Source organism: Echeneis naucrates, chromosome 13, assembly GCF_900963305.1.
Source record: "Echeneis naucrates chromosome 13, fEcheNa1.1, whole genome shotgun sequence".
NCBI lineage: Eukaryota > Metazoa > Chordata > Actinopteri > Carangiformes > Echeneidae > Echeneis > Echeneis naucrates.
The window spans coordinates 16,160,573-16,185,051 of NC_042523.1; the positions used below are offsets into that span (position 1 = coordinate 16,160,573).

At 42.1% G+C, this 24,479-nt stretch overlaps 1 protein-coding gene across 1 annotated transcript in view; it reads right to left on the reverse strand.

The window, feature by feature from the left end:
• Positions 1-2,618: 2,618 nt before the first annotated feature.
• dner (delta/notch-like EGF repeat containing) overlaps positions 2,619-24,479 on the reverse strand; it is a 39,125-nt gene continuing 17,264 nt past the window's right edge. The window contains exons 2-13 of the mRNA XM_029518280.1: positions 20,332-20,676; positions 20,150-20,247; positions 16,456-16,619; positions 14,184-14,332; positions 12,271-12,424; positions 11,677-11,790; positions 7,217-7,450; positions 4,034-4,156; positions 3,772-3,885; positions 3,377-3,508; positions 3,041-3,287; positions 2,619-2,730 (exon numbers count right to left, since the gene is read on the reverse strand). Of these exons, the coding sequence (XP_029374140.1) occupies positions 2,619-2,730; positions 3,041-3,287; positions 3,377-3,508; positions 3,772-3,885; positions 4,034-4,156; positions 7,217-7,450; positions 11,677-11,790; positions 12,271-12,424; positions 14,184-14,332; positions 16,456-16,619; positions 20,150-20,247; positions 20,332-20,676 (1,986 nt within the window). The remainder of the gene's footprint in view (positions 2,731-3,040; positions 3,288-3,376; positions 3,509-3,771; positions 3,886-4,033; positions 4,157-7,216; positions 7,451-11,676; positions 11,791-12,270; positions 12,425-14,183; positions 14,333-16,455; positions 16,620-20,149; positions 20,248-20,331; positions 20,677-24,479) is intronic.

The window sequence follows — 24,479 nt, forward strand, 5'->3', positions numbered from 1 at the left end:
AATGTTTCATTCTCGCCACTCTTCCCATTGTCAATGAATGTGAAAATGAAAATACAAACAATAGTCTTTAGCACCATTATGAGGAGGCCTCAAAAGCATCAGATTAGTTATTAAGATCAGGGTAACCACAGTTAGAATAAAAATGATCGAAACTTTACATAAATGGCATTTTTCTAGTACCCGCTGATGTACCCATTACATATGTTTAATAAAAAAAAATTAGTTTTAATATTTATAAGGTTTCACACAGACGACCTCACACTATATCTGTAGATATATTTTGAAGGTCCTTAAAAACAAACAGAAAAATACTTTTGCCTTGCGTGACTGTTTTGTTATGACCACGTTCTCAAAGAGAAATCTGAGAGCTACACTGTCATTCATTATTTAGTGAAAACAATTGAAATAATTTATGATGGCTATGAATCAATAGTTTCCCAGTTGTCAACATTTTCTCCACTGGTGGACAGAATTTAATATTTTCTCTAAGTTTTGTTACAGACTCAACACTGAGAAAATCTTAGTTTATCAAGGCAGACGCTTTCAAAGTCAACAACAGTATGAACAGTATGTTTTTAGTCCTCTGCAGAAAAAAAGAGTGACCCTCCAGGGCATACAGAGAGCAAAGGCCAAGCACAAGACCTTCAAAGCAGACCATAAGCAAAGGTGAGAGTCATCAATAACATCTGGTGCTGCTACAACGTGTGCATGTTTGTGTACACATAAAATATATGTAGGTGTGTTGAGCGATATCGCACCACAGACGCAGTCTATATTTAGTGATGTTTACATGGGGAACATCTGGATAAAGCCTGAGGTCACCGAGGGTGTTCACATTACCAACACACCATAAAAGGCCTTTCCCACGGTTAATGGTTCAGTGTGGTGGGTATGACCTTGGGACACTTCAGAGAAACAGACACACTGACAACAGACTTTTTGTTGTTAACCATAGCCCTAACCCCAAACACTGGAATAATTTCAGTCCAAAGGTCTTTGCAATAAGCGAATGTGTCATCTCATACTGGCCGAGTTAAGGTAACCACTCACTAATTTAAGTTGTAACTGGACAGTCTTTCCCACCATACGAAAACAGTAATAAAAAAAAACTGTCAACATTATCTCCAAGAGAGTATTATTGAAATTTTAAGTATTCAAACTCAGCTATTATATTGGCGCTAGTATTGTAAAACTTTAGAATATGGTGTTTCAAATGTGATGCAAGCAATGTCAAACAGTGTGGCTCAATCCACATTTGCTGTAATGAAACTGAGACGAAAAAGAAAAATCCCTGGATCCCTTTTGTTGACCCTGACTGAGGCCCAAGTCAAGAAAATTCTGCATGCAGCTGTGGCTAATTGATTAGTGTTAGTCATACATACATGGTTATAAAAAACATAAACACTGTTTTAGGATCTTTTAAGAAAGCTCTCACTAAAATGAGTTTCAGTCTGGATTCATGAGATACCACACACACGCACAAACTGTACTGTAGACTATTTTCACTTTATTCTTTATTGTTTACATCATTCAACATACATAGTAGGTAATCATATGGCTGCTGTTTTAAAGATGAGAAAAAAATGGAGGATTAGCTGAGCGTGTCAGTAAAACTTTTCTTGACCTTGAGGGGAACAACACAGCTGCACAGACAGGACACAGAAGCACACTGTATTTTTCTGAAATAGCTATCATCCCTCTTCCTCTTTATTTTTCCCCCTCGTTCTCTCTCTCCTTCAGCTTAAAGCCAGAAACAAGCCGCTCCAGCAAAGAAATTCTCATCCATAAACCATGTAACACTGTCAACACTACAGGTGAATTTGTACACTGAGTGAAACTGACTATGTTCCTGTGCATTGAGAAATATACCTACCTATTATCCTAAATATCACTGAATTACATACAGTAGGATGGTAGGGTCACAATACTCCAGTAAACCCACTTTCTTTACTAGTCATACATCTGCATGTAAAGAACAGGAACGTGTGCATTTTAAAAAGATAAACTGTGTGACTAGTATTTTATACATGTACTCGATCTACTAACCGCAAATTACCCAAAGAAAATATGTGGCACAATCTTACAGTGCAATGACAGAAAATAACAACCAACAACCAAATACAAAAGATTTTAAAATAATGCAGAGAGAACATCAAATCTAACCATGCACGAAGTAAGGCAACCTACAGCAAAAATTTTTAGATATAGAAAAAAAAAAAAAAATACAGTGTACGCACCACGAAGAGTGCTGCTATTTCTACAACACCTGTAAGAACGGTTGTCAGCACTGTCGGAGCCACTGAGAGCCAGAGGTCACTGATAGTGTCGCCCATATTTAATAACTTAAATAATGCAAAGTATGCTCTTATGCTACAATAAAGCCTTATCATGAACTTTGAAAATAGATGTATCAAATTCCAGATCTGTTTTTTTTTTTTTAAACTGCAGCGTATATTTGGAATATTTTAACTATACATTCAATTTTGTTTTGCTGTTTTTCTTTCTTAAGAAATACTTAAAGAATTATACTGACTTTCTCGTTGCGTGTGTATGTGTTTAACTCTGCACGTGTGCATGTCATGTGTTTGTTGTTGATGTTGTTGTGTGATGTTTGTGTTTTACAAATCCTTCGTCTTGATGAGGGTAACCAAAGGCTTGTCATCTGGACTGTAGTCTTCATAGGCGATGGGAGTGGCATCATACATGGCAGGCCTGGACTTCTTACCAAATCTAACAGGAAAGCATTAAGACGAGCACAAAGCATAAAGAATATGTATCAATAGTGCGTCAGATTAGTAGCCTCCTTTGGGTTTGTAGTTTTATCCCTCCAATAATTCACTGGCAAACATCTACAAGATCTCCTGTTTTCACTCTAAAAACCATTGGATCCTACATCTCACAACAAGTTTGTGTACATTGAATTCATTCTGTTTTCTTCACTCCTGTCAGACAGAGTACCAACACAGAGCTTTTAAAATGCGACACTGCAGAAGTCACCCAGACTATTTGGCTGAAAGAGGTAGAAGAACCTGTCACTGACCTGGCATGGCGGATGGAGGCGATGGCATTGCTGAACTCGCTGTCGATGCTGCGGCAGTTGTAGAACTCCTGGTAGGCGTGGCGTGATGAGCCCTGGTATTCGATGCGGCTGATGCGGCAGATGCCCACGATAAGAATGATGAGCATGAGGACGAAGGCCACGCACAGCGCTCCGATGATGATGTAGAGGGAGTGGCGTGGCATGTTGGTCAGAGTGTCATCATTGTGTGCTGGCTTCCACTGCAGGTCTGACACACACAGAGAGAATAGCATAGCTTTCAACATGTTTCCACTTAGATTCATAGATGAACAGATCTTTTGTGGCAGGCTGACTTACGGATCTCACAGTTGGGTCCAATCCACCCAGGTGGACAGTGACAAGTGAAGCCATTTGATTGGTCAATGCAGGTGCCTCCATGGTGACAAGGGTTGCTCTCACACTCGTTGATATCGACTTCACACTTCTCCCCTGAGTGGACAAGGAAGGTCAGTAAAGACTAGAGCGATAAAACTAAGAACAGAAACTGACACTGATGGGCGATAGTATTTTTTACAGTTTCAGGAAAGTAATTTGGTATATACAAAGAAACATTTTCTTTCTCTGGCTTTTGCGTCCTTCATGCCAAATCTCCTATTTTAAGGAGCATTACTAATGTGTAATTTTCCATATAGTCACAATCAATCTCAAGCCATGAAATTTGTAGTCAGGCTCATTATACTCGCAGCTCTCACCCATGTATCCTGGTGGGCAGGCGCACGACGCATTGAGTCCTGTACTCTCACAGTGGCCTCCGTTCTGGCAGCGCATCTTCAGACATGGATCCTTGTAGATTTCACAGTGTCTGCCTGCACACAAATGAGTGAGCAATGATTTATTTCCATGGACATGTTCTGTGTATCGTGACGCTGTAACATGCAGAAGCAATACCTATTTACAGAGGCGTCTCTAAAAGTGATCGTGCACACTGACTTCCATGCATGCACACATACATACCTTCAAACTGTGGTGTGCAGACACACTCGTAGGCATTAATAAGATCCCTGCAGGTAGCATAGTTCTGACAGGGGGCAGACAGACACTCGTTGTACTCCTCCTCACAGTACAAGCCGTGGTAGCCTGATTCCAGCACAGAGACACACACAGTATATCAATGTTATAGTCCTCAAATAATAAAACTTGCTTCGACTGAATTTATTTAGGATGGGCTTTGCTGAAAAGGCATACCTTTTTTGCTGCTACAAGCAGCACATTTCTGTGGATGCGTGGAGTGCAGCATGATGCTACAAAGACTGTGTAGTTGAATTTAATTAAAGACAAACTGTATGGTTTTAATGACAGAAGCACAGCTCTCTTATTTTAATTAAATCCATTATGAGTATTGTTGTAGTTAGTTTTAATGATCACCTCAGTCTCAGCTGTACATGTTGTTTACAGTAGCAAATACACTGATCTCCCTCTCTCTGTATGAGGAGGACTTAACTTGTGTTCAAGGAATAGAGAGAAAAATCTCTCTTGCAGCAGCAAGCAGCACACTGGTTACTTATTTAAACAGAGTCTCTCCTGTCATTCACAATTCACACCTCTGTGTAACAGCAGCACAACCATTACATTCATCTGTCGGAGCAAGAGCAAAGAGCAAGAGCGGAGCATGACAGTAAGATCCTTCCTCGTTCATTGCTTCTGCTCAGACTTGGAGAACACAGGAAAAGCGATTTTGACCCGGAAATTAACTGGAAAAACTGAATCAGAGATGAAGTGGAATAATTGTGCAGTATGTGTATGAATGTATATTGTGAGACGGCCTTTATAACAGGGTCAGATGACATGCAGTGCACCGTGTGTTCCATAGGATGGCAGCTGTGTACTGAGGCAGAGTAGACTTGCACCATCTGTCAGTCAGACAACCAAGTCTTTTCTTTTTCTCTTCAATCGGAATAATGGCTGAAAATAAAGACACAAAGTGTGATGAACTGCATGTAAAATGAGATATGCCACAGCTGATTGGCAGTTATGCAAATTTAGTTCATGAATTAGGGCCATAAATCAAAAGGTTTGTGAAAGGATTGATCCGCCAATTGATGCACCCTAATACCTGCTCACAGTCCCATCTGAACCACTAAACATCACAGAAAATGTTCCAACTACTACAACTGAGGAGCCGAAAATCACCAGAAGACCAGTGTCTCTTCAGTCCCTCTATGACTACTGTACCAATTTGTTTTCATTAGCTCTGCTGCCATTTTGCCTGATGGGTCCCAGTCCCAGTTGGGTCCCAGTCCCAGTCCGAGTCTTAACAAACCCTCACTGGGCTAAAGTGAACGTGTGTTGAGGAAAGAAGGGAAGGGGAATTAATGAGGAGCCCAGTTTGAGCCTCCAGGGTTCTCTCTGTGAAATGCCAGTGAAATGTCAAGTGCCTTTCCAAGAATCTGTCAGCTTTCTGCGGGCTGCAAGCATCTCATGTGAGTTGGATTACAAGAAACTGGAGGACAGATCTTTCTACATATTAGCTCTCCAGCAGCTTCATTTCAGAGAGCCAGCAGAACATTTGCACAACCCTTACACATACCAACACATTTATACAAGGTAGACATGCACACAGAGTGATGTAGTCACCTGCTCGTATACACACACACACACACACTGCAATGCAAATGCTCATATCCTGTATGTTGATACACTCAGACACCAGCTGGCATTTTGATGAGGTAACGGAAAGGTCAGTTCCACTCCAAAATATTTTTTGCATGTGTGTGTTCGTAATGTCCTGGATGCTAATTACAAATCACAAATTTTACTACTCCCATCAGACAGGGCCGTCTGAGTGGAGACATTTAATTGGATGGCAGCATCTGCTCAACCAGCATACTCACAGAAACAGACCGTGCATTGGGATCCATATGCACACACAGTTATTTGGTGAGGCTCACCATGGCAACCAGACAACAGAGGAAGAGAGGGAAATGAGGTGAGGTAAATGGCAGGTTGATAAAGACGAGGAAGAACTAAAGGATGGACAGGGAAGAGAGAAATTAAAGAAATGCATTACAGAAAAAAATAAGAAGAGAAAAAGAAACAACCCAAAAAACAAACAACAAAAAAAAAAACCCAAAACACACACATGGTAAAAGAATAATTGCAAAGCGATGGACACTGTCTCTGCAACAGGATACAGAAATTCACAAAGCATGTTTAACCAAGTATGCACGGATTATCAGCTCGTCACGGCAATAATGCAATAACTTTATCTATTTTCCCTTCCTTTATTCTTCCTGTGAGTACAATATCAGGCAACCCACAAATGTCTTCATTAGCTCTTCATGTTATTTGAATAATTTCCAACTTCCCAATCACCACCAAACTCCAAAGAGACCAGAACCAGGCAAAAACACAGCTGCTGTGGGTTAGGATGCTTAGTAAACTGTTTTTAAAGGTCTGGAAAAACTAATTTCATGGCTGGAATAAAAGAACGGATGTGTAGCAATTCGTCTGTGTCCCTAACCTAACAATCAATACAATACGCAACCACCCAATCCCAATTAAAGATATGTAGCTAGAGTGGAAGTTTTAGGGGCTGTTGATGCAGGTGGTAGATGCTTCCATCCATATGTGATGAAGGTGGTGCCTTGACTGACTGATCAGGCACAGAGAGTTGAATTATAGTTTCCAGTTGCTGGAAATATCATCTATCTTACCTTCCAAGCAAGGTGAATATAAAACAATGGATAATGATACATCATCCACTCAATTGATTTCACCACAGAACATCAGCAGCGCTGCCTTGATAATCCTTTCTAAAAATAACTCAACATTCAGCCAGAGCACTTTTAGTGCTTCTCTGAGCCCGAGCCAATGCTACACCACGCTTTTACTTCTCACTAACTTTTATGTGCAGGTTGTAAAATCAGATTTACAGTGGCGATAGAGGAAATGTGAGGATTCAGAAGGTTTCTGAAGGACATGGATGGATTCTGAACAAGCACAGGCCCAGAGGTCTACGGGTTCATTGTGATCTGAAACCATACGGCCAGGTATGCTGCTGATGATGATACGTCCCACATCTGTCTGACTCAGGTTACATTTGGCTCAGTGATGCTCACGGTGCCCTGACGTCAAACGGGAGCAGCACCCTACGACTGCCCTATGAAACATTGGTCACTGACTGACACTGCAGCTTACCTGGGACACACAGACACCTGTAGCTGTTACCCACACTGCGGCAGACTCCATGGGCGCAGGGGTTCAGGGCACAGAAGTCTACCAGCTGGGCACATGTAGAGCCGGTGAAGCCTGCTGTGCAGCTACAGCCGAACCCCAGGGGGCCAGGGCCCTGGGCATAACATGTCCCATTATTGTGACAAGGGCTGGAGGCACACCGATCCACCTTCTGCTCGCACATAGCACCCTGGTATCCTGCAGGAGGAGTATGGAAGAGATAAGGGTGTGGAAATCATGAGAAAAAAAAAAAAATACATGCATGCATCTGGAAGAAAACAAAAGCTCCAGGTGGATGCAAATTCTGCCGATACCTTTGATATTGACTGATTCTATTCAGGTCTCCTTATCAACAAGACTAGCACAAAGCTGAAATGCAGGGAGATTGCCAGTTATCCAGGCAAAAATCAATGAAAATTGTCTGTAATTTGGTCTTTTTAAGACTTCAAATGAGCCCACTAGCAAGGAGGTATGGCAGAGAAACACAGCAGAGGTTGGGTTTATGGAAATCAGATGGTGCAGTGTGCTATGTGACATCCATTATGGCATGAAATTACACTCACTCTTCAGCCAACTAACATCAACTCTTGATGCAAATAAGTTCACAAGGTATTTTTGTGAGTTCGGTTTGACGCAGAGACCTCTACCTAACCCATGGTTAGATCTGAAAGCAAATAAGCCTGCTTCCCTCTCTGGCCACTTCAACCTAAAAATCATCACTGTGGGGCAATTTGATCTTCTTTCTTCTACCCATTATTTGTTGTTGTTAGAGACGTGGATAAACAGCGAAAGCATCTTAACATGATGTGTTGTTGCAGTAGACAGCAATGCCCAATTACTATGTTAGACTGGTGTCTCCGGCAGATGTACTTCTGTCATGCTTTCTACGGAAGGATGCTTGTGGATTCAATTTCTTCTCCGTCTCCTCTCATTATCTGGTGAACCCCCGCTATTCTCACCTACCCTTCCGTCTAAAAATAAGCTCTTCTCGTCACCCCTTCTCCTCCCCTGCCTCCACCTCTCATGAGAGCTGCCACTGCGCTGCAGCACAGGAAAAGACTGCTGTGTACACACATATCTTGCTGCGATTTGGTGAATGTGGGTGCTCTGATTTACGGTAACAGCAGTAGTAAATCCCCACGCTGACTACACTGGAGTACACATGCCATTGAGCTAATGAAGGGGTCCTTCTCATGCATCCATTGAGCTGCGTGACTTTATTTCACAATGTGAGGAGAACATTTATCATTCAGCGGCAGAGAGGCAGGAGTCTGGGGAATATCTCACTCAAAGTTCTCTCTTCTTCTCTCCCTCAGTCCACCACCTCTCTCTCCATCTCGCTCCATCTCGCTCCATCTCTTCCTTTCGCACTGATCTGCATGCTTCCAAGCTCACTTCATTTCTCCTTCCTTCTTCTCCTTTATTACACGGTTGCAAACTCACAGATGCTACTTTACACGAGCTCTTGCATAAATGCAATTTCATGATGTAATTTTTCTTCAGTCACAGTTTAATCCCCCACTGTGTTGTGGGTAAGAACTTATTTTTAGGAGCAACTCCATGTCCTAAGCAGAATTTCTTTCTGTTGTCTACTTTCAGCTTATTTGTCTACACTGTGTAAAGACCTACAAACACACACATTGTAAGATGAAACCTGGATGATGTGGGAGTCTTTTCTTTCATGCTGCCGGCATTCAAACCGACCGACGTTAAAAAGGAGTTAGTGGTTTAAAATTAGCTTCTAGCACATTCCCGGGCCCATGTCAGTTCTGATTGGATGCAGTTACTGTACTGACACTCACACTCCCTCCTCTGTCACTGTGAGTAAATGTGTGAGCAAAGGGAACGGTTAGATAATAAACATCACATCAGTGCAGCACTCTCCTTTAAAATTCATTCAATAACAGTCTTCACGCAGGTCTGACTTCATCACATATTGAAATTTGAATGACAACCTGAGATCATTATGATCAATATTCTGTGTAGAAGGAAAACAATGATCAGTGTGGTTGACCACATTGGCCACGCTGATGGAGAGGGTACATGATAACAATGTAAAGTCTCAGTTTCAATAACCTTCACGATAACGGGATAACACCAACGACTACACACACACTACAAACACTTCAGTCCATTCAGTCGTTGCTTAGGTCAAGTTCTCTTTCTAAAGTGTTTGAAGAATGTGCTCACAGGGAGAGGAGGTAAAAATATTATCTTCCTTACCTATCCCTGCAGGTGAAATATCCCTGCCTCTAAAGACGTATGAAATAAAAATTCAGCTTTTGCTCCCATCATTGGCCAAGTGATAAGGGAGCGGATAACTCTGTAATGATAGATGCTAAAATTGTCTTGCCATCTATCATTTTATTTATTGCTTGTGTCTGTAGAGACACTGCAAAACAACTTGGTTGAGATTTATGGGAGTGGGACGGCAGACCATAGGGGAGCATGATGCAGTATACCAATGTGGAGCTTACATAGCTTCACATTGTGTCATTACTATATTGCTCATGTGTAGAGGTAATATGTCACAGTGGAATTTTGCCCAGAAATGATGAAAGTTGTGTTGTATTTTCATGTTTGTATTGATTAAGGGTATTAATGGCTTTAGAAGCTGCTCGTTTGTCTAGTGGTCTGTGTTTTGGAGGACTTGTAGCACCTGCGAGAGAAACAGGTCAAACAGGAGGAGTCTTTTCCAATATTTCTGGCTCTGGAAATGTAGCAGGTACTGTCATTGTCTTCCTCAACAGGAGGAGGGCAGCTAATGATTCTTTGTGCAGGTTACATGCTTTTATCTATGGAGGACACAACTGGACAGCCAAGAGTCTCACTTCTCATTCAGGGCATTTAATGATTTGTGGACCACATTAACATCAGCTGTAAACAGTAGAGTTTCTGACATTCATTAGACAACAGTGTTAAAAACTAAACCCAGCCTCAGCCCAGTTTTAACAGCAAGGTGGTGGGCGTATTGTTCACCACGCTGATTCAGATATTGACTGATAGCTGATTTATACCAAACAAACCAACATGTTGCTGCTGATGTAACGCAAATTTCATTGTGCTCTCACTGACTTTATCTTCTGACAACAGCTTTGATCGAATTTCTGTAATAATTTGGACTATTTCTTCATGTTTTGTTGTTTTAAATTATTTCACAGACCTCGGCTTGAGCTGTTGTTGATTGGTGCTTGCAAAGTTGTAGTTGGATTTTGGAGCCTATTTTTATTTTCTGACATTAATAATGGCTCCTTTATATTCAAAACTAGAGGCAGCTATACAGAAAAACTGTACTTGTACAGTGTCACAGATTTAGTTGCCGCTAGAACCGTAAATAAACATTTTGCTAATTTCTCCACAATTCAAAATTCCCTCAGATACAGCATAAACCCATGAAAAAGTTAGCCTCAATACAAACGCTCCGTGCTAATTAAGAAGTGCTGAGTAAATTCTCAGCCCTGTTTCTGTTTTCTGAGAATAAGCACACAAGCCATAGATTATGAATTCCTTTCTGTATTGGAGGCCACAGGGGTTTTTAGCAGCAGCTTCAGATTAACGACACAGTCAGGTGTCACAGTGTGAATGAGGCCTCCTGGATCAAGAATGAGCTGACCACTGAGTGCCTTACCAGGAACAATTAACTATCGTGAGTTCTTCACATTCTGTATACTGCCCTTGTCCCGTGGGTCAAAAATGACCCGCCTCCACTAAACCTCTAAAATAACGAAGGCTAAACCTCAAATCTTTTTTGCCCTAAGAAACAAGCAGCCATTCAACACGATGCACACGATTTGGCACGATCTGGGTTTTCCTGTTGTGAAAAAAGAGAATTTAAATCGTGGACACCTCTCATTTTTATGCAGCACCTCCTTGTGGCTGGGCCATTTTTGACCCTGCGGACATCACAAGGCCTAAACTACCTTCTCACCAGGTTTTACACCTGACTACTGATTCCAAGACGCATTTTTATGTGATCTTTTCCCTGTATATACTGTTGTTGGCAATGCTGTGTCTTAATCTCAAAGTGGAGAAATATCGTATGGACAGAAGTTTTGTGCCATTTCCTAATAAATGCAGGTCACTGAGGCTATTAAGCTAATTAGAGTAGAGGAGGGTGGTGTGAATTTGTCTTAGTGATACTGTTAAAAGACAAAACGGTGTAATACCTTGAATCAGACAGCGGAAATATACACACACCGTGGTATGATTCACACCTATTTTAGCCTATGATCCTCTCACTTTCTGTCACATATTACAAGCTGTTTCAGGGTTGCTGAGTAGAAATGCTTTTCTGACCCTGACAGACGGAGCTTCGTATTTTAAAAACATAGAGCAGAAGAAATAGCCTTCATATCACTGTGCAGCTTACAGTACACCAAACACACACCAACACAGATATGGCTCCAGCATGCACTGACTCATACCTTCAGGACAGTAGCATCTGGGCCCTGCCAGATTGCTGAAACAAGTGGCTCCATTCTTGCAAGGCTGAGAGAGACAGTGGTCCACCAGCAACTGGCAACGCTCCCCTTCATAACCTGAGACAGACACAGTCAATTCTCAGGCCTCATGTTTCACTACATTTAGTCAAAAAAATGCGTTGCAAAAAATAAAATACTAATCCATCAAGGCATAAGATTAGGGGATACATTTATGACCACCAATCACTCATGCAAAGATATAGTGTACAAAATGTGATTGTTGGAATTGGGTCTGTTTTCCTCAATTGTTTGAGGGACAGAAAGAAGAGTAGCAATAATGAGTCCAGCAAATGGTTCTACCAGAGTTCAAGTCCCTGTTCCAAGTTCAAGTCTGAAGTCCAAGAGTTCAACACAAACTCTGCCCTTTTGTACCTTTTGATTTTCACAAGCAGAGAGAGTTAAGCTTTTTTTCTTCACAGAAGAACTTTAATCAGACCAAGAGTCAAAGTCAGGCTGAGACTCGTGACGGTGACTCGTGACTCTAACTGAAATAATAGACTGTGCAAGGTGATATAATGCACACACAGACACACACACCTGGGGTGCAGCTGCATGTGAAGTTGTGGCCCTCCCCCCCTTGCCTAACGTCAGTGCAGGTGCCATTGTTGTGACAGGGCCGACGGTGGCAAGCATCAAACTCCTCACAGAAGATTCCAGTGTAACCGTCCTCGCACTCACAAAAGAAAGTGCTCTGCAAAAAGTGAACACACACATTTCACATCAAAGCAACGAGTCTCAGAAATGATTCAGAGACAAAACAATGAAGTGACACAGTGACTTTCCCAAAAGGGGAGGAGAAATTGAAAGCCTCTATACTTTCTAATTCTTTGGCAGACCCTGTGTCATCTCTTTTATAGATGTATCTTTGCATGTAGTTTTTGCTGCAGCATGGTTTTTTTTTCTTCAGGGTTGCTTTAATGCAGGCCCACATTAATTTTGACCATCAGCTGCGGACAAAGATGAAATTGCCCACAGGAAATAGTATTGCAAATGTTTTAATCACATTGCACTGCTGTAAAGTCAGGCATTGTGGTGTGTTCCTCTGGACTTATATGGCTTTTGTTTGGTCTCTGACATTAAGTGAAACTAGGGAGTGTTTTTTTCTGCTATAAATTTTTTAATTATTATCAAAAGGCCTTTGCATCATAAACATAATTGTGTAGCTGCAGTAGCCTACCGGGTCACTGAAGACCCTTAGTGTATGAATTTGTTCCAACGGAAAGGTAAATTAAACATCCATCTGCTAACACTCTCTGCTGTAACCACGTGAATAATGAACGAAAGACTCGAAGACCCGTATTATGAGCCGGGAACGATTCACTGATTTTCTTCACTGAGCTTGTGGAGTGGCCATGAGACAAGTGAATGAAAGACTCAGGACCTGGAGACTCGTACTTTTGAGTCGTGAACGAATCAGTCGCGCCTACATTAATAATGTGCAGCGGTCACGTGACAAGTGAACGAGAGACTCAGACTCGGAGACCCTATTTGAAGAGTTGTGAAGGAATCATCCACTCCTACACAGAGAATATGTGGCAGAAAGACCCATTTGTGAACAAATCTGAGGCTGTGGCGTGCATGCGCGGCCCAGGGAACTAAATGAACGACTTGTTACTCCAAAGTCATACAAAAGATTAGTTCAAATTGAACGAAACATCAGTAATGGTCGCTGGCTGGGCTAGCGAACGTGCGGAGCCGCAATTCTAACTCACAAATTCTCACTTCTATTTCTGCCATCATCCTGCATCTGTGACAAGAAGTACAATCATAAAATGAGGCAGAGGAGGAACTAGACATGGAGCACACAGGACAGGACAGGAGAGGGAGGAGGACAGGACCCCGAGACCCCCCGGACTGTGTCTATTGTGTCCATATAATATCTCTTTTGTGACTCCTGCTGGATAGGAAGCAAAAAAAGCAGAAGTTCAAACTCTAGTTTTCTGCCTCTTCTCTGATCCCCTCAAGTGGAGTTGTGTGGATATTAACCAGCTGTTTTAGCACAATATCTCATGTGCTACAAGCATCAACATGCATTTCAATATAATTCCCCATTGTTGAGCCTATTTTGTGTTTGTAAACCTTTCATCATCTAATCACTACAAAAACAAGCTGTTTGTCATGTTGGGAAGTAAAGCACATTGCAGTGTAAAAGTGAGGCAGCATGTCTCTGTATGAACTGGGATGTAAATGAAAAATACAGATGAGGTTGCTGATGTACCCGTTTTCTGCCATGTGTGCCTTGAGCTGCACGGTGTCGTAGTGGCCTGAAGGCCCATGAGCCGTGAACGAACCATTCATTTCTATAGTGAGAATGCGCAGCAATCGCGTGACGAGTCAGACCCAAAGACCCTATTTCATGAGTCATGAAGGAATCAGCCATTCCTACACAGAAAATATGCAGCAGAAAGACAAACAACACATCACTAGATATCTGTTGCTTGATTTCTCACCTCAGATGGCTGTGTGATACATTTGCCTTTCCCAGAGCACTGAGGGTCGCTGAAGCTGCTGCCAGGCTCCACACAGCTGCTAGCCTTCACCGTCAGGTTGAGACGCAGAGTGACTTCCGAGGCCGTGGGGTCACCCACATGCACCAGACCTACCGCAGAGGAGTTGAGATAACACATCAGGAAAAATTTTATTCATTACATGAATATATCCCCAAGTCTTTGGAAGACTTAAATATCTTCAACCAGAAAGTGAAATGTAGCTGTAAAAGATGAAATATCTGAATGGCTGTCACATACAGGAAATTGTTGTCAAGTTTTCTACATTCATGGTTTCCTGAGGATGGATCCCTCTGACCTTGATGATCCTCTGACCTTTGCCATTGTGAGGTCAGTGGTGGTTTTGGGTGAAATAGCTCAACAACTATTGAAATGAATTGTCATAACTTTGGCTCAGCATTTAAAATTAGCACTTTGTGTTTAGTGCCAACAAGCAACTATCAGCATGTTAACATGCTCCACAAAGATGGACACATTAGAAAAGTTAAACTTGCTAATTTTGACATTATCGTAGTGATTGTGTCAGAGTGGAGCTATAACACTCAACATTAAGCCTGGAGGTTTGTTGAGCAGCTTATATGGCCGTAGACTCTTATCCCTGTCAGCCTACCCACGTAGAAGAGCTTTTCCATGATTCTTCTCCTGCAAAACTTGTTAAAAAAACAAAAAACAATTTGACAAAAAGCTAAAAGGTAGCTCTTTATTGTGACCAAAATGGAGTGTGTGCCTCCATGCCTCCACTCTCAGAAGAATTGTGAGAATTGCACATTCAGAGCATGCTATATTTTCAGTCAAACCTGACAGCTAGACGGCACTTGGATAAAAATAGTCACATAGTGAATATTTACTGGCATTTTTTTAAAGCCTGATCATAGGCCAATGAGCAGTGAGCCCCTCAGTGATGTAATACAGATGGTGTCAGTTCCTCAGCCTATCAGAGGGCTGACAAACCCCCCCCCCCCCCCCCGAAAAAAACACGCATGCTCCTCTGTCAGCCCAATGACAACGAACGTTGGACCTGCAGAGTCACTCCTCCTATGAAAGCATATCGTCACCATTCAGTGTGACGTCTGAAGGAGGAAATGCAATGTCACTGCACTGCTCCTCCCTACTCGAAGGTGCTTTGCACAGGTTTTCCCAGCTAGCATGCGTATACACGAGCTCACACGCCATCACACCTTCATGCCACACATTTGACATTGGGTGTTAATGTGAGTTTGAATGTGTGAACGTTATTCACTTATGATGTGGCCTGACTGCTGCAGTAAAAAACAACAGAAAACCCTTTTTGCCTTCATTTGTTTGCTGTTTGACCTTCATTCTCCTTCTTCATCCTCTGTCTCCTCATTCCTTCGCTGTAATCCTTTCTTTGTCTTTCCATCTCTTCTCTCTTCCTCTTGGTGCTGTCTACCCTCCATTATCCTCCATCCCGTCTGAGTTAACTCCCCAAAGTCAACCCCCCCATCCGCACTCTCTCTCTCTGTCGTGAAGCAGAAGTTAAGTTGCCACAGACATGTCAAGGTCAGCAGACAGGCAGCGTAGTGAAACAGCATAAGGTATGTAGAGCACATACAGAGGTCAACAAGCCCTTCATCCCTTCCATACCACCACCACCTCCCCCCCCACACCCCCTCCAGCACCTAAAGCTCATGCCATGGTTTGTTTTTCCTGTTTGTGTGTGTGTGTGTGTGTGTGTGTGTATGACCCTTTCACAACATCTGTGTGAAGCTCAGTACTAAAAAGCAGATGATTTTTCAATCTATATTTTTTTTTAGTTTGCACATATAATATTATTATTATATTAAATATTATGTGATTCTGCTGGATGATGTGTTTCAGTATAAATATTTTAGTCCATCAAAATTGATTTCATCAAATAATTTGGTCTTCTTCTCTGCAAAATATATATCAAAAGAGAAAAGTTGCAAGCCACTCTATTTGATTTACTTTATTGGTTTTATTTATTACAACATATTCTGAATAGCTATTTTATTTTATTTCATTTCTTTGTTTTTATTCATTTAATTTTTTTGTTTATGTTTGTGATTCACCAACACCTGTAATGTGTTGACGCACTACAGATTCCGAATTACAGTTTATCTGATGATCTTTGTCAAATCTCATAGCCATCATTTTATTTATGATGTAATTATAAAATATTTGTTGGAAATGATTTTACGTGTCAGTTTACTTCAGAGGACTGAAGGAGTCTTACTGAGGAAGTAGTTCTGTCCCAGGGGCAGCAAATTGTCTGACACCACCAGTCCATCGGGGGCCTGCAGGAACCACGTCATGGTGCCGTTCAAAATGGACAACCGAAGGAAACCTTCCTCATTCAGACGCCAAAGCACTGGAGCTCCACTGGCATTCACCAGCACCCTGGTGGGAGACAACGGTGAAGGACATCAAGATGAAGAATGAGGAGATGGAAGACATTCTGATGACTGTGGGCTTTTGAAGCATATCATGATCATGATCAGCTACTTCTCCTGCTTTAATACAGCACATGTTAAATATTCACTGTGTAAATAATGGATAACATAAGACACTGGCAAGAGATTTATTGAATATATGAGACACAATCCACCCTCACTCTGTAACTCAACAAATAAAACATGGTAAATATATACTGTACTATATATATATGTACTATATTTTCTACATTTGAGAATCTGTGATCTATTCTCCACATACAGTCATCACAAGCAGTTCGGCAGCCATGGCGCTAACATGGCTGGCGTTTTGTACTGATGGACATTTTCCACGTGTGAACTCAAAGCTGAGGATTTAAGTACAGCTTTCCTGTTTGCTGCTCCAGTTTATGCTCAGGTCTGCCGAATAATGGCTCTCAGAGGCCCGACTCAGTGGAAGTTGCTTCCTGTGGAAACACTGCGACCCTCATAAATTGTGAAATATGCTCAGTGCAGTCAAGTGGAAGTGGCAGTCATTCATCAGGACCACAGATAAATTGTCCAAAAGAGGCAAAATTGAGATCGACCAATGGAACCAAATAAAGCTGGTTTTACAAACAAGAGAACAACTAATGTGTGCAAGAAAGTGAGAATGGGCATTTCAGCGGTAGTTATGCTTTTTGTGGCAACTGTTCAAGTACTGGTGAACTACTAGTTAAGCGCACATACTAAAAGAGTTTATTGAGCTCTAGAAGAATCAGAATCAAAAAAACATGAGCCATTCAAGCAAAGCTATGTCCTGATAACATTCAGGAAGAGGATAAATCATTTGAGTGGACTCCTATTCTTGTCAGCGCTCCCAATCTCCCTAATGATGTGTTTTTCTCTCTCTGGGTCCCTCACTGACTGAGGATTGTGGAGCTGCCTCCTGCTTGGCAGAGTGAGAACAGCAATACAGACTGTGTGTCCTACAAGAGACTGACAATATTTGGCAGGGTGACACCTGCAGGTCAGGTTAATAGGAGGGTTAAATGGGATTTCTGAACAGTCACCTCTAATGGCTGCTTAAAATTCACTGACACACCTGAAATAATAACTTTGATAATAATGAAAATTAATTCAATAATCAATAATCAATTATCCTCGCAGCCATGTGCACTTATTCCAATGATTAACTAACTAAGAATAAAAATTATCACTTTTACACTACTTAAGAACTGCAAATGAAAGCACTTTGAAGGGAAGATGAAAATTAAAAATAGCAGACGCTCGATGTGTTGAACTTCCAAGAATCACTCAGGTGACATCACACAAGCAGCAACGAACTAAAGTACTAGCAGAAAGCTGTTTCATTTCTTAATAGGGCATGAATTAGAGATGCTATACTGTCTGTGTGAAAGAGACAAAATGCTACTGGTGCGCACTCTAAAGTTTATAGCCATCAAATCAAAACCTGCTTCTTACTTGAGGCACTTTCAGGACTCTACTATGAGCTGGCACAGGTCGTGTTCATGAAGGAGGACAAATTGCAGTGACACAACTGGACTGACATGACAGCTGTCCAAAAATGTGCGGGGAGTTCAGCCCGAAGGTTTGAGCAGGGACTGAAATACCATGATGGGGAATAGGTTACTCCCAGTAACTCCCAGTTAAAATGAACTATCCTTCAGGGACAATTTGAGGAGCTCAGAGATCTACTGTGACCTGTCCAGGGTGTACACCACCCCTCACCCAGAACGTCGGCTGGGATTGGCACCAGCACCCCCCGCGACCTGGAAACGGAAAAGATGGATGGATGGATGGAGATCTACTGCAGAGACAAATTTCATTGATATTAGGCATAGATGGTTCATCCACTGGCCGGTTATTATTACCGATGTATGTAAATAGAAAGATTCTGCTTTAGGTTGTGATGTTGAGAGCTAGTCTGATCAGCGGTGTTGGTATTGTTCGCTAAAAGGTCGGTTATAACTCTTGGTATCAGCAGCTGCATGACAACCGCTCTCTACAGCTACTTGGAGACACAAAAGACGTATTGAATTATCGTCAGACAGCCTCTCGAGATCAGTGTCACTGATCACTTAGATCACTGCTTCATTTTCCAAGTGGTGCAACTGTTTTTGTACATGAGTGTCCTTCACTGCCTGAGCCTCAGTGTGCAATCAGGAATCATTTCTAATTATACAGTATTAAAACAAAGCAGGGAAACAGTTGATTGATTTCAGCCCCTGTCTCATGGTCTGTGATTGCGAGTTGTGCCGACCCTCTGCATTGAGGGGCTCCATCAAGGGCATCCAATATTTATCTTGACCATTGCTTTTACATAATTCATTTATCTTGATTTACTAAACCATTGTAATTCTGTTTATAAGCAACCACACTCTGAAAAGGTGGCAGCATCATGCAAAGCGTGTCTTCTATTTCAGGAGTGGGGAGATCTGAAAGGAAGGTCATTAGTTACAAAAGCAACAAGCTGTGCTATGTTGTCAACAAGAGTTGCTGCATGGCAAGTACGTAGAAAAGATGATCTGCAAAGTCGGTTCTATTTTAAGGTTCTTCATGATTATGCTGACTGTGTCGTGCTTTGTTTTCTCTCTCTCTCTCTCTCGCTTCCATTTGATTATGTTCTAAAAAGCAGGGCCAGTTACATTTTTAGTATTGATTCAAGGAACGTGTGGCCTTAGAGAGGCCAAGCTGAGATACTGTATCACTATGCAGATGTGGTAAGTTTCTTATTCTGCCATCACACCTGTAACCACCTGTAACCTGTGTGTGTTTATATGCTGCGACAAGGCTAGCAAAGAAAAGCCGTCTTGGAATAATTCACAATCATTATGTCGGGATATTTGGAAGTCTTTCTGTTCTTTGCATGCTTCTGACGTTGAATGAGGACAATACGAGGTAAGAAGTTAAGCAACTGGAGGTCAGCATAAACTAGAAGGTTGTACTGGTTGTACGTATTCAGGTTAATTTCACGCAGATATTTAGATCGCACAGGTTGGAGGTGGATGGAGCAGTGCTGGAAATCAAACCACAAAATTCATGGTAAAACGGTAAAAATAATATACTTATATACTTAAGTCCAATCAGACAAAAGCAAATTAACCATGAGCCACTAAAATATTCTGACAAAAAAACATTCACATCTGGTGTGAAGGGCGATTGATTCGCTTTTGGATCGGCAGATTACTGAGCTACAGACCATTCAGAGCACCTTTTCTCACCCCGAGGCCCCGAGTGTTTAATTATACTGCAATGTATTAACACTCAAATACTCAATAAAGCTGGATTATCAACAGGTCCTGTGTCCAATATGTTTTAATACCTCCCTAAAACCTGAAAAAGTCAGCTTTTTGTTCTAATTAGATGGAATCAGATGTAAGATATAAAAGTTAAACTGAAGGCAACAGGAGGTGATTATGAGCTCACCGCTCCATTTAGTCCAGACCCCCCCAGCAGATTCGCTCAGTCATAAAAGCCACTAAAGGGAGCTCTTACTTGACGGCTGTCTCTTCAGGCACCTCAAGAGACAGAGTGAGGGTCCCTGATGTCAGCTCACACAGGTCCGGACTCACACAGTGCAGCCCCTCCGTCACCTGAAACACACAACACACATTTTCTTGACACATTTTCAGGATAAGCCCCCTCATATCAATAAGTTACCTTAGAAGTTATCTCACCCTGTCTGTCTCCCACGGCACCACCAGCAGCCTCTGCCCAGGTTTGGGTTGCCATGGCTGCAGGGTGGGAGGTGGCGGCACGGTGGTGGAGGGGACGGTGGTTGGCTGTGGCGGCTGAGTGGCGGCCGAAGTGGTGGAGGCGACGGGGGTGGCCAGCTCGGGAGCAGAGGGGTTGGCGGGATCCCAGTCAGCAGCCGGCAGGTCCAGTAGGATTTGATCACACCTCTCCCCCTCGTAGCCCTCGGTGCATTCACAGGTGTAGGCCGGCTCCCCCTCCTCCCCACTGTTGCTCCGGCTGCAGTTTCCATGGAGACAGGGGCTGCTGGCACACGGGTCTGTGAAAAACTGAAATGACAGGAAAAATAAACAAAAGCAGAGGGAGGGAGGCACAACGTAAACATTATTATGTAACTGACTGTGCACCATCAGCACTGTTTTAAATTAATTTTTTTTTTTTTTTGTCACTTCATTTTCCCAGCGAAGCTCAGAGCATTGCACGGGATTCAGCTCTCACATTGGTCACATCATTGTTTAGTGGCCTCTGGCTCAGCATCCTCTTTTACATTCTGCGCTCTTTTCTTTTATTGCATTTTCACTCTGCAGGAATACTTTCTCCATCTTCAGTCTTTGTCACACACACACACACACACAAACATGCAGAGAAGTATGAACATAGATAATGTGAGAAATTTACCCTGACAGCTTCCTTCATGCTGTTTCCCAGCATCTATAATTGATCATATTTTGGAGAAAACATTTCAGAGCGGTTGTTGAAGGTGAAAGAGGACAAAGCCAAGCTTGTGTAGCCCACTGCCTGACAAAATGCTGCCTTTTGCTTGGCTTTCAGAGTCTTCTAAGGCTTAGGGATGTCTATAATCCTACTGTCTTTTATTTATGAGACTAATTCTCTGAACAAAGCTCAGGTAGACTATCTGCACCGCCAGCTGTCCAATTTAAATGTGCTCAGATAACAATTTTAGTAAAACCAGGAGGAAAACAAAAACTTAAGACGGAGAGAGGGTGAACAGAGGGAGGGAAGTGATATTGATGCATTAGATGTGTGTGTGTGTAAGAGAGAGGGCGAGAGGCAGAAGAACACTCTCTCCAGGACTGAGTCACAGCTCATTAGTATTAATCTAATTTAATCTTAATTCTCAGGTCCGTTCTTGCTGAGGGTCAATCAAGCTATGTCTCTCTCGTCTGAAGCGCAGTAAACAGCCATGACAAGCCACTCTTTGGCTCTTACACAGTCTGCTGAGCTTATCTCTAATGAAATGGCACCAGGTCGAGCTTATCAACCTTTAGAGAACAGCACTGTTGGCTTGTCGGAGGTTGGAGGAAGGCAAGGCCAGCTCATGACCTTTTTCATATGTTGCACCAGATTTTACTTCCATTCGACTCCATGCAGGCTGTACAGAATGTGCTGTAACACAAACAGGTACACAACAGCACCTATAGGCTGGCGTGGTATGCTGCTAACAGCCATTGGGGCTATTTTAGTTGAATCTATGTAATCTAATATAGCACAACAGCTACATATATACTGCCTTTAGGAAGCTCACCCAGGCTGGGATGACAACTGTTATGCTGTTATACATTATGTAAAAATGTTGGTCATTTATTGAGGACACATTTTCACCTGTTTGCGTATTAAGCCTCTTTAATATTTCTGTACTCTGTCGTTGTACATGTTCAAGTGGGAAAACACGTCCATAAGCTAAATTTAAATAGTATTTGTACAGTCTATATGATTTAGATGATATAGATTTATATTTCTGTGTCATTTATCCTATTATTCTACAGCTGCAAACGGCTTTTGCACGCTCAGCTCGGGCAATCAATTTCCTCAAGCAGCTGATAATACCCCACATTAGCTCCTTTATCTATATTCCCACATTGACCAACAAACAGAACAAAGAGATGCTCCGAGGCTAAATGAATTGCTTCACAAGATGCTGTAATCTATTTGCCAATTTGGGATGGCTGCCCTGAGGCGGGATGATCAATGCAGGCAGACGGAGGTAAGCGGCAATGTTACTTAGGCCATTGACATTGTTGCTTTGACATGGTGGAGGAGAGGGTTGAGTCTGTTTCTGGAGACATCAGTGATCCAAAAAATGAAAACTGCTTCTTGGAAAAATCATCATCAGTTAGCTTTTCTCTAGCCTGATAATTGTGAAGATAGCATTTAAGACAATACGCTTACGCTTCAAATTCAAGTATGTGCACGTGTGTGTATGTGCCCTCATTAACATGCATCTGAACAATACAAATTTATACAATAACTACCGATACTACTAATACTTCTGGATCAAACCAGACAACGGTGATGGTGTGCCATATTTAAATTATATATGTTTTACTGATCTTGACAGGACAGAAAATAATCCTTGAATTTATTTTCAGAAACTATTGGGAAATTGTGTGAATATGTGATTTTCTTTCAGGGTGTGAAATTGCGTTCTTTAAAACATTGAAGATCATTCAGTTGGGCTCATGAGTTGGTATTACAGAAACTCAGATAGGAAGTGTCGAAGTCAAGTCCGTCTTGAACAATTCACCATGCGCTTTAATAATGTTACTAAGAAACTGTTGCTTGCCTCATTATATCCCTCCATCCAGAGGCTGAACTTAGCTGAGCTGCAGCCTGTAAGCGGGTAGTGATGATTGCCCGAGAGAGAAATTAGTGGTAAAGGTAATGCATGGAGGGAGAACAGAGAGGCAGTGCGATGATTTACCTGAGCTCTCAACAGCTACAGTAGCGATTGGACAATATGTTGATAAAGACGTGCGGCAAGCTTCGCAAGAAATTTGTCTTGTGTTTAGCCTGACCATGTCTGAGCTGCATGTAACCCTTCAATTTAAAGCAGAATTGTGTCCTGTTTTTCCAGTTTGCTACATGTGCAAGAACAGCAACAAAGGTATTATGTTGGTCAAGCGTTCAGAGCAGGATTCAGTGCCACTGTTAAAGGTTTTAGGCCAATATGCTCCAGATTACATGGAAAAGAGTGTGCACATAGTTTGGGTACCTGATATCTTCACAGCAAAGAAAGCTTTGTAAAAAGAAACCTTCCCAGTTGAGTCGATATTTTCCTCTGAACAGGGCTATTAGCTGTGAGCTGTGATCAGTGAGCTTATGTGAGCCCCCAACCCCGATGGAGCTCAAGCTGTCAAGTGTTTCATAACAGCAGTTATCTGAGATTTTCATTTTCACAGTTTATCAGCCACTTACTGTTTATGGGTGACTCATTTCAGTGATCGGGGACAATAGTGCAGGGGATCTCTTCTGGCCAGATTGTTCAGCTAATCACATGCAGGTGATTTTAGTTGGAACGGCAGTGTTGATTCAAACTGCACACAAAAACCATCTGAAGCTGAAAATGTGCCTTCTTAGCAAACTCCACTTGACACAAGTCAATCATCTCATCAAACCAGATTGATCTGTCTTTAGATCTGATGTCTTTAGAACTCTCAGACGCTTTTTCTTCTGTGGTGCTAAGTATTTGTTTGCCATCCAGTTCCTGCCCCTCAGCCAGTCTTTAGCTGCCCCACCATCTGAGCTGCAAATCTACCTGTCTTCACTCAAACTGCATCTCCAGGCAGACTCTGCCCGTCCCTCCTCAGCCAGTCTCTGGCCCGGCTCCCACATCCATTTTGTATGAAATCATTTCAAACCAGCTCAACTTTGGCTGTGTCTGCTTTCAGGTCCAACACACAAATTACAATTCTGTGTGTGTGTGTGTGGCCCCCCCAGTCTAATCGCAGCCAAAACACTACCCTTTGCCGAAAGCTACTCACAACTTCAGCCTAAACAGAACTTTAGCATTACTAAACTCAAATCTGAACATATATTTCTCCCTGAAATTGAATGAATTACATTACATACTTACTAGAGAAGAATGTCCCTGTGACTGTAGACAGGTTTAGGTCTGTCCAAATGAAAACACACACTTGATGCCTATTATTGTCTGGTATTGCGCTCGTGCTCCCTCGGTACTGTAACTAAAGCAATTTATCTTGACTTTTGTAGTTTCTAAAGCATTTACATGCACCACAAAACTTTTTCAGACAAAACGCACACAGACTTTCCCAATATTTGTTCGGCAGAGAGAACATCTGTTTTATGATCCACTTATTTCCTAATCTCA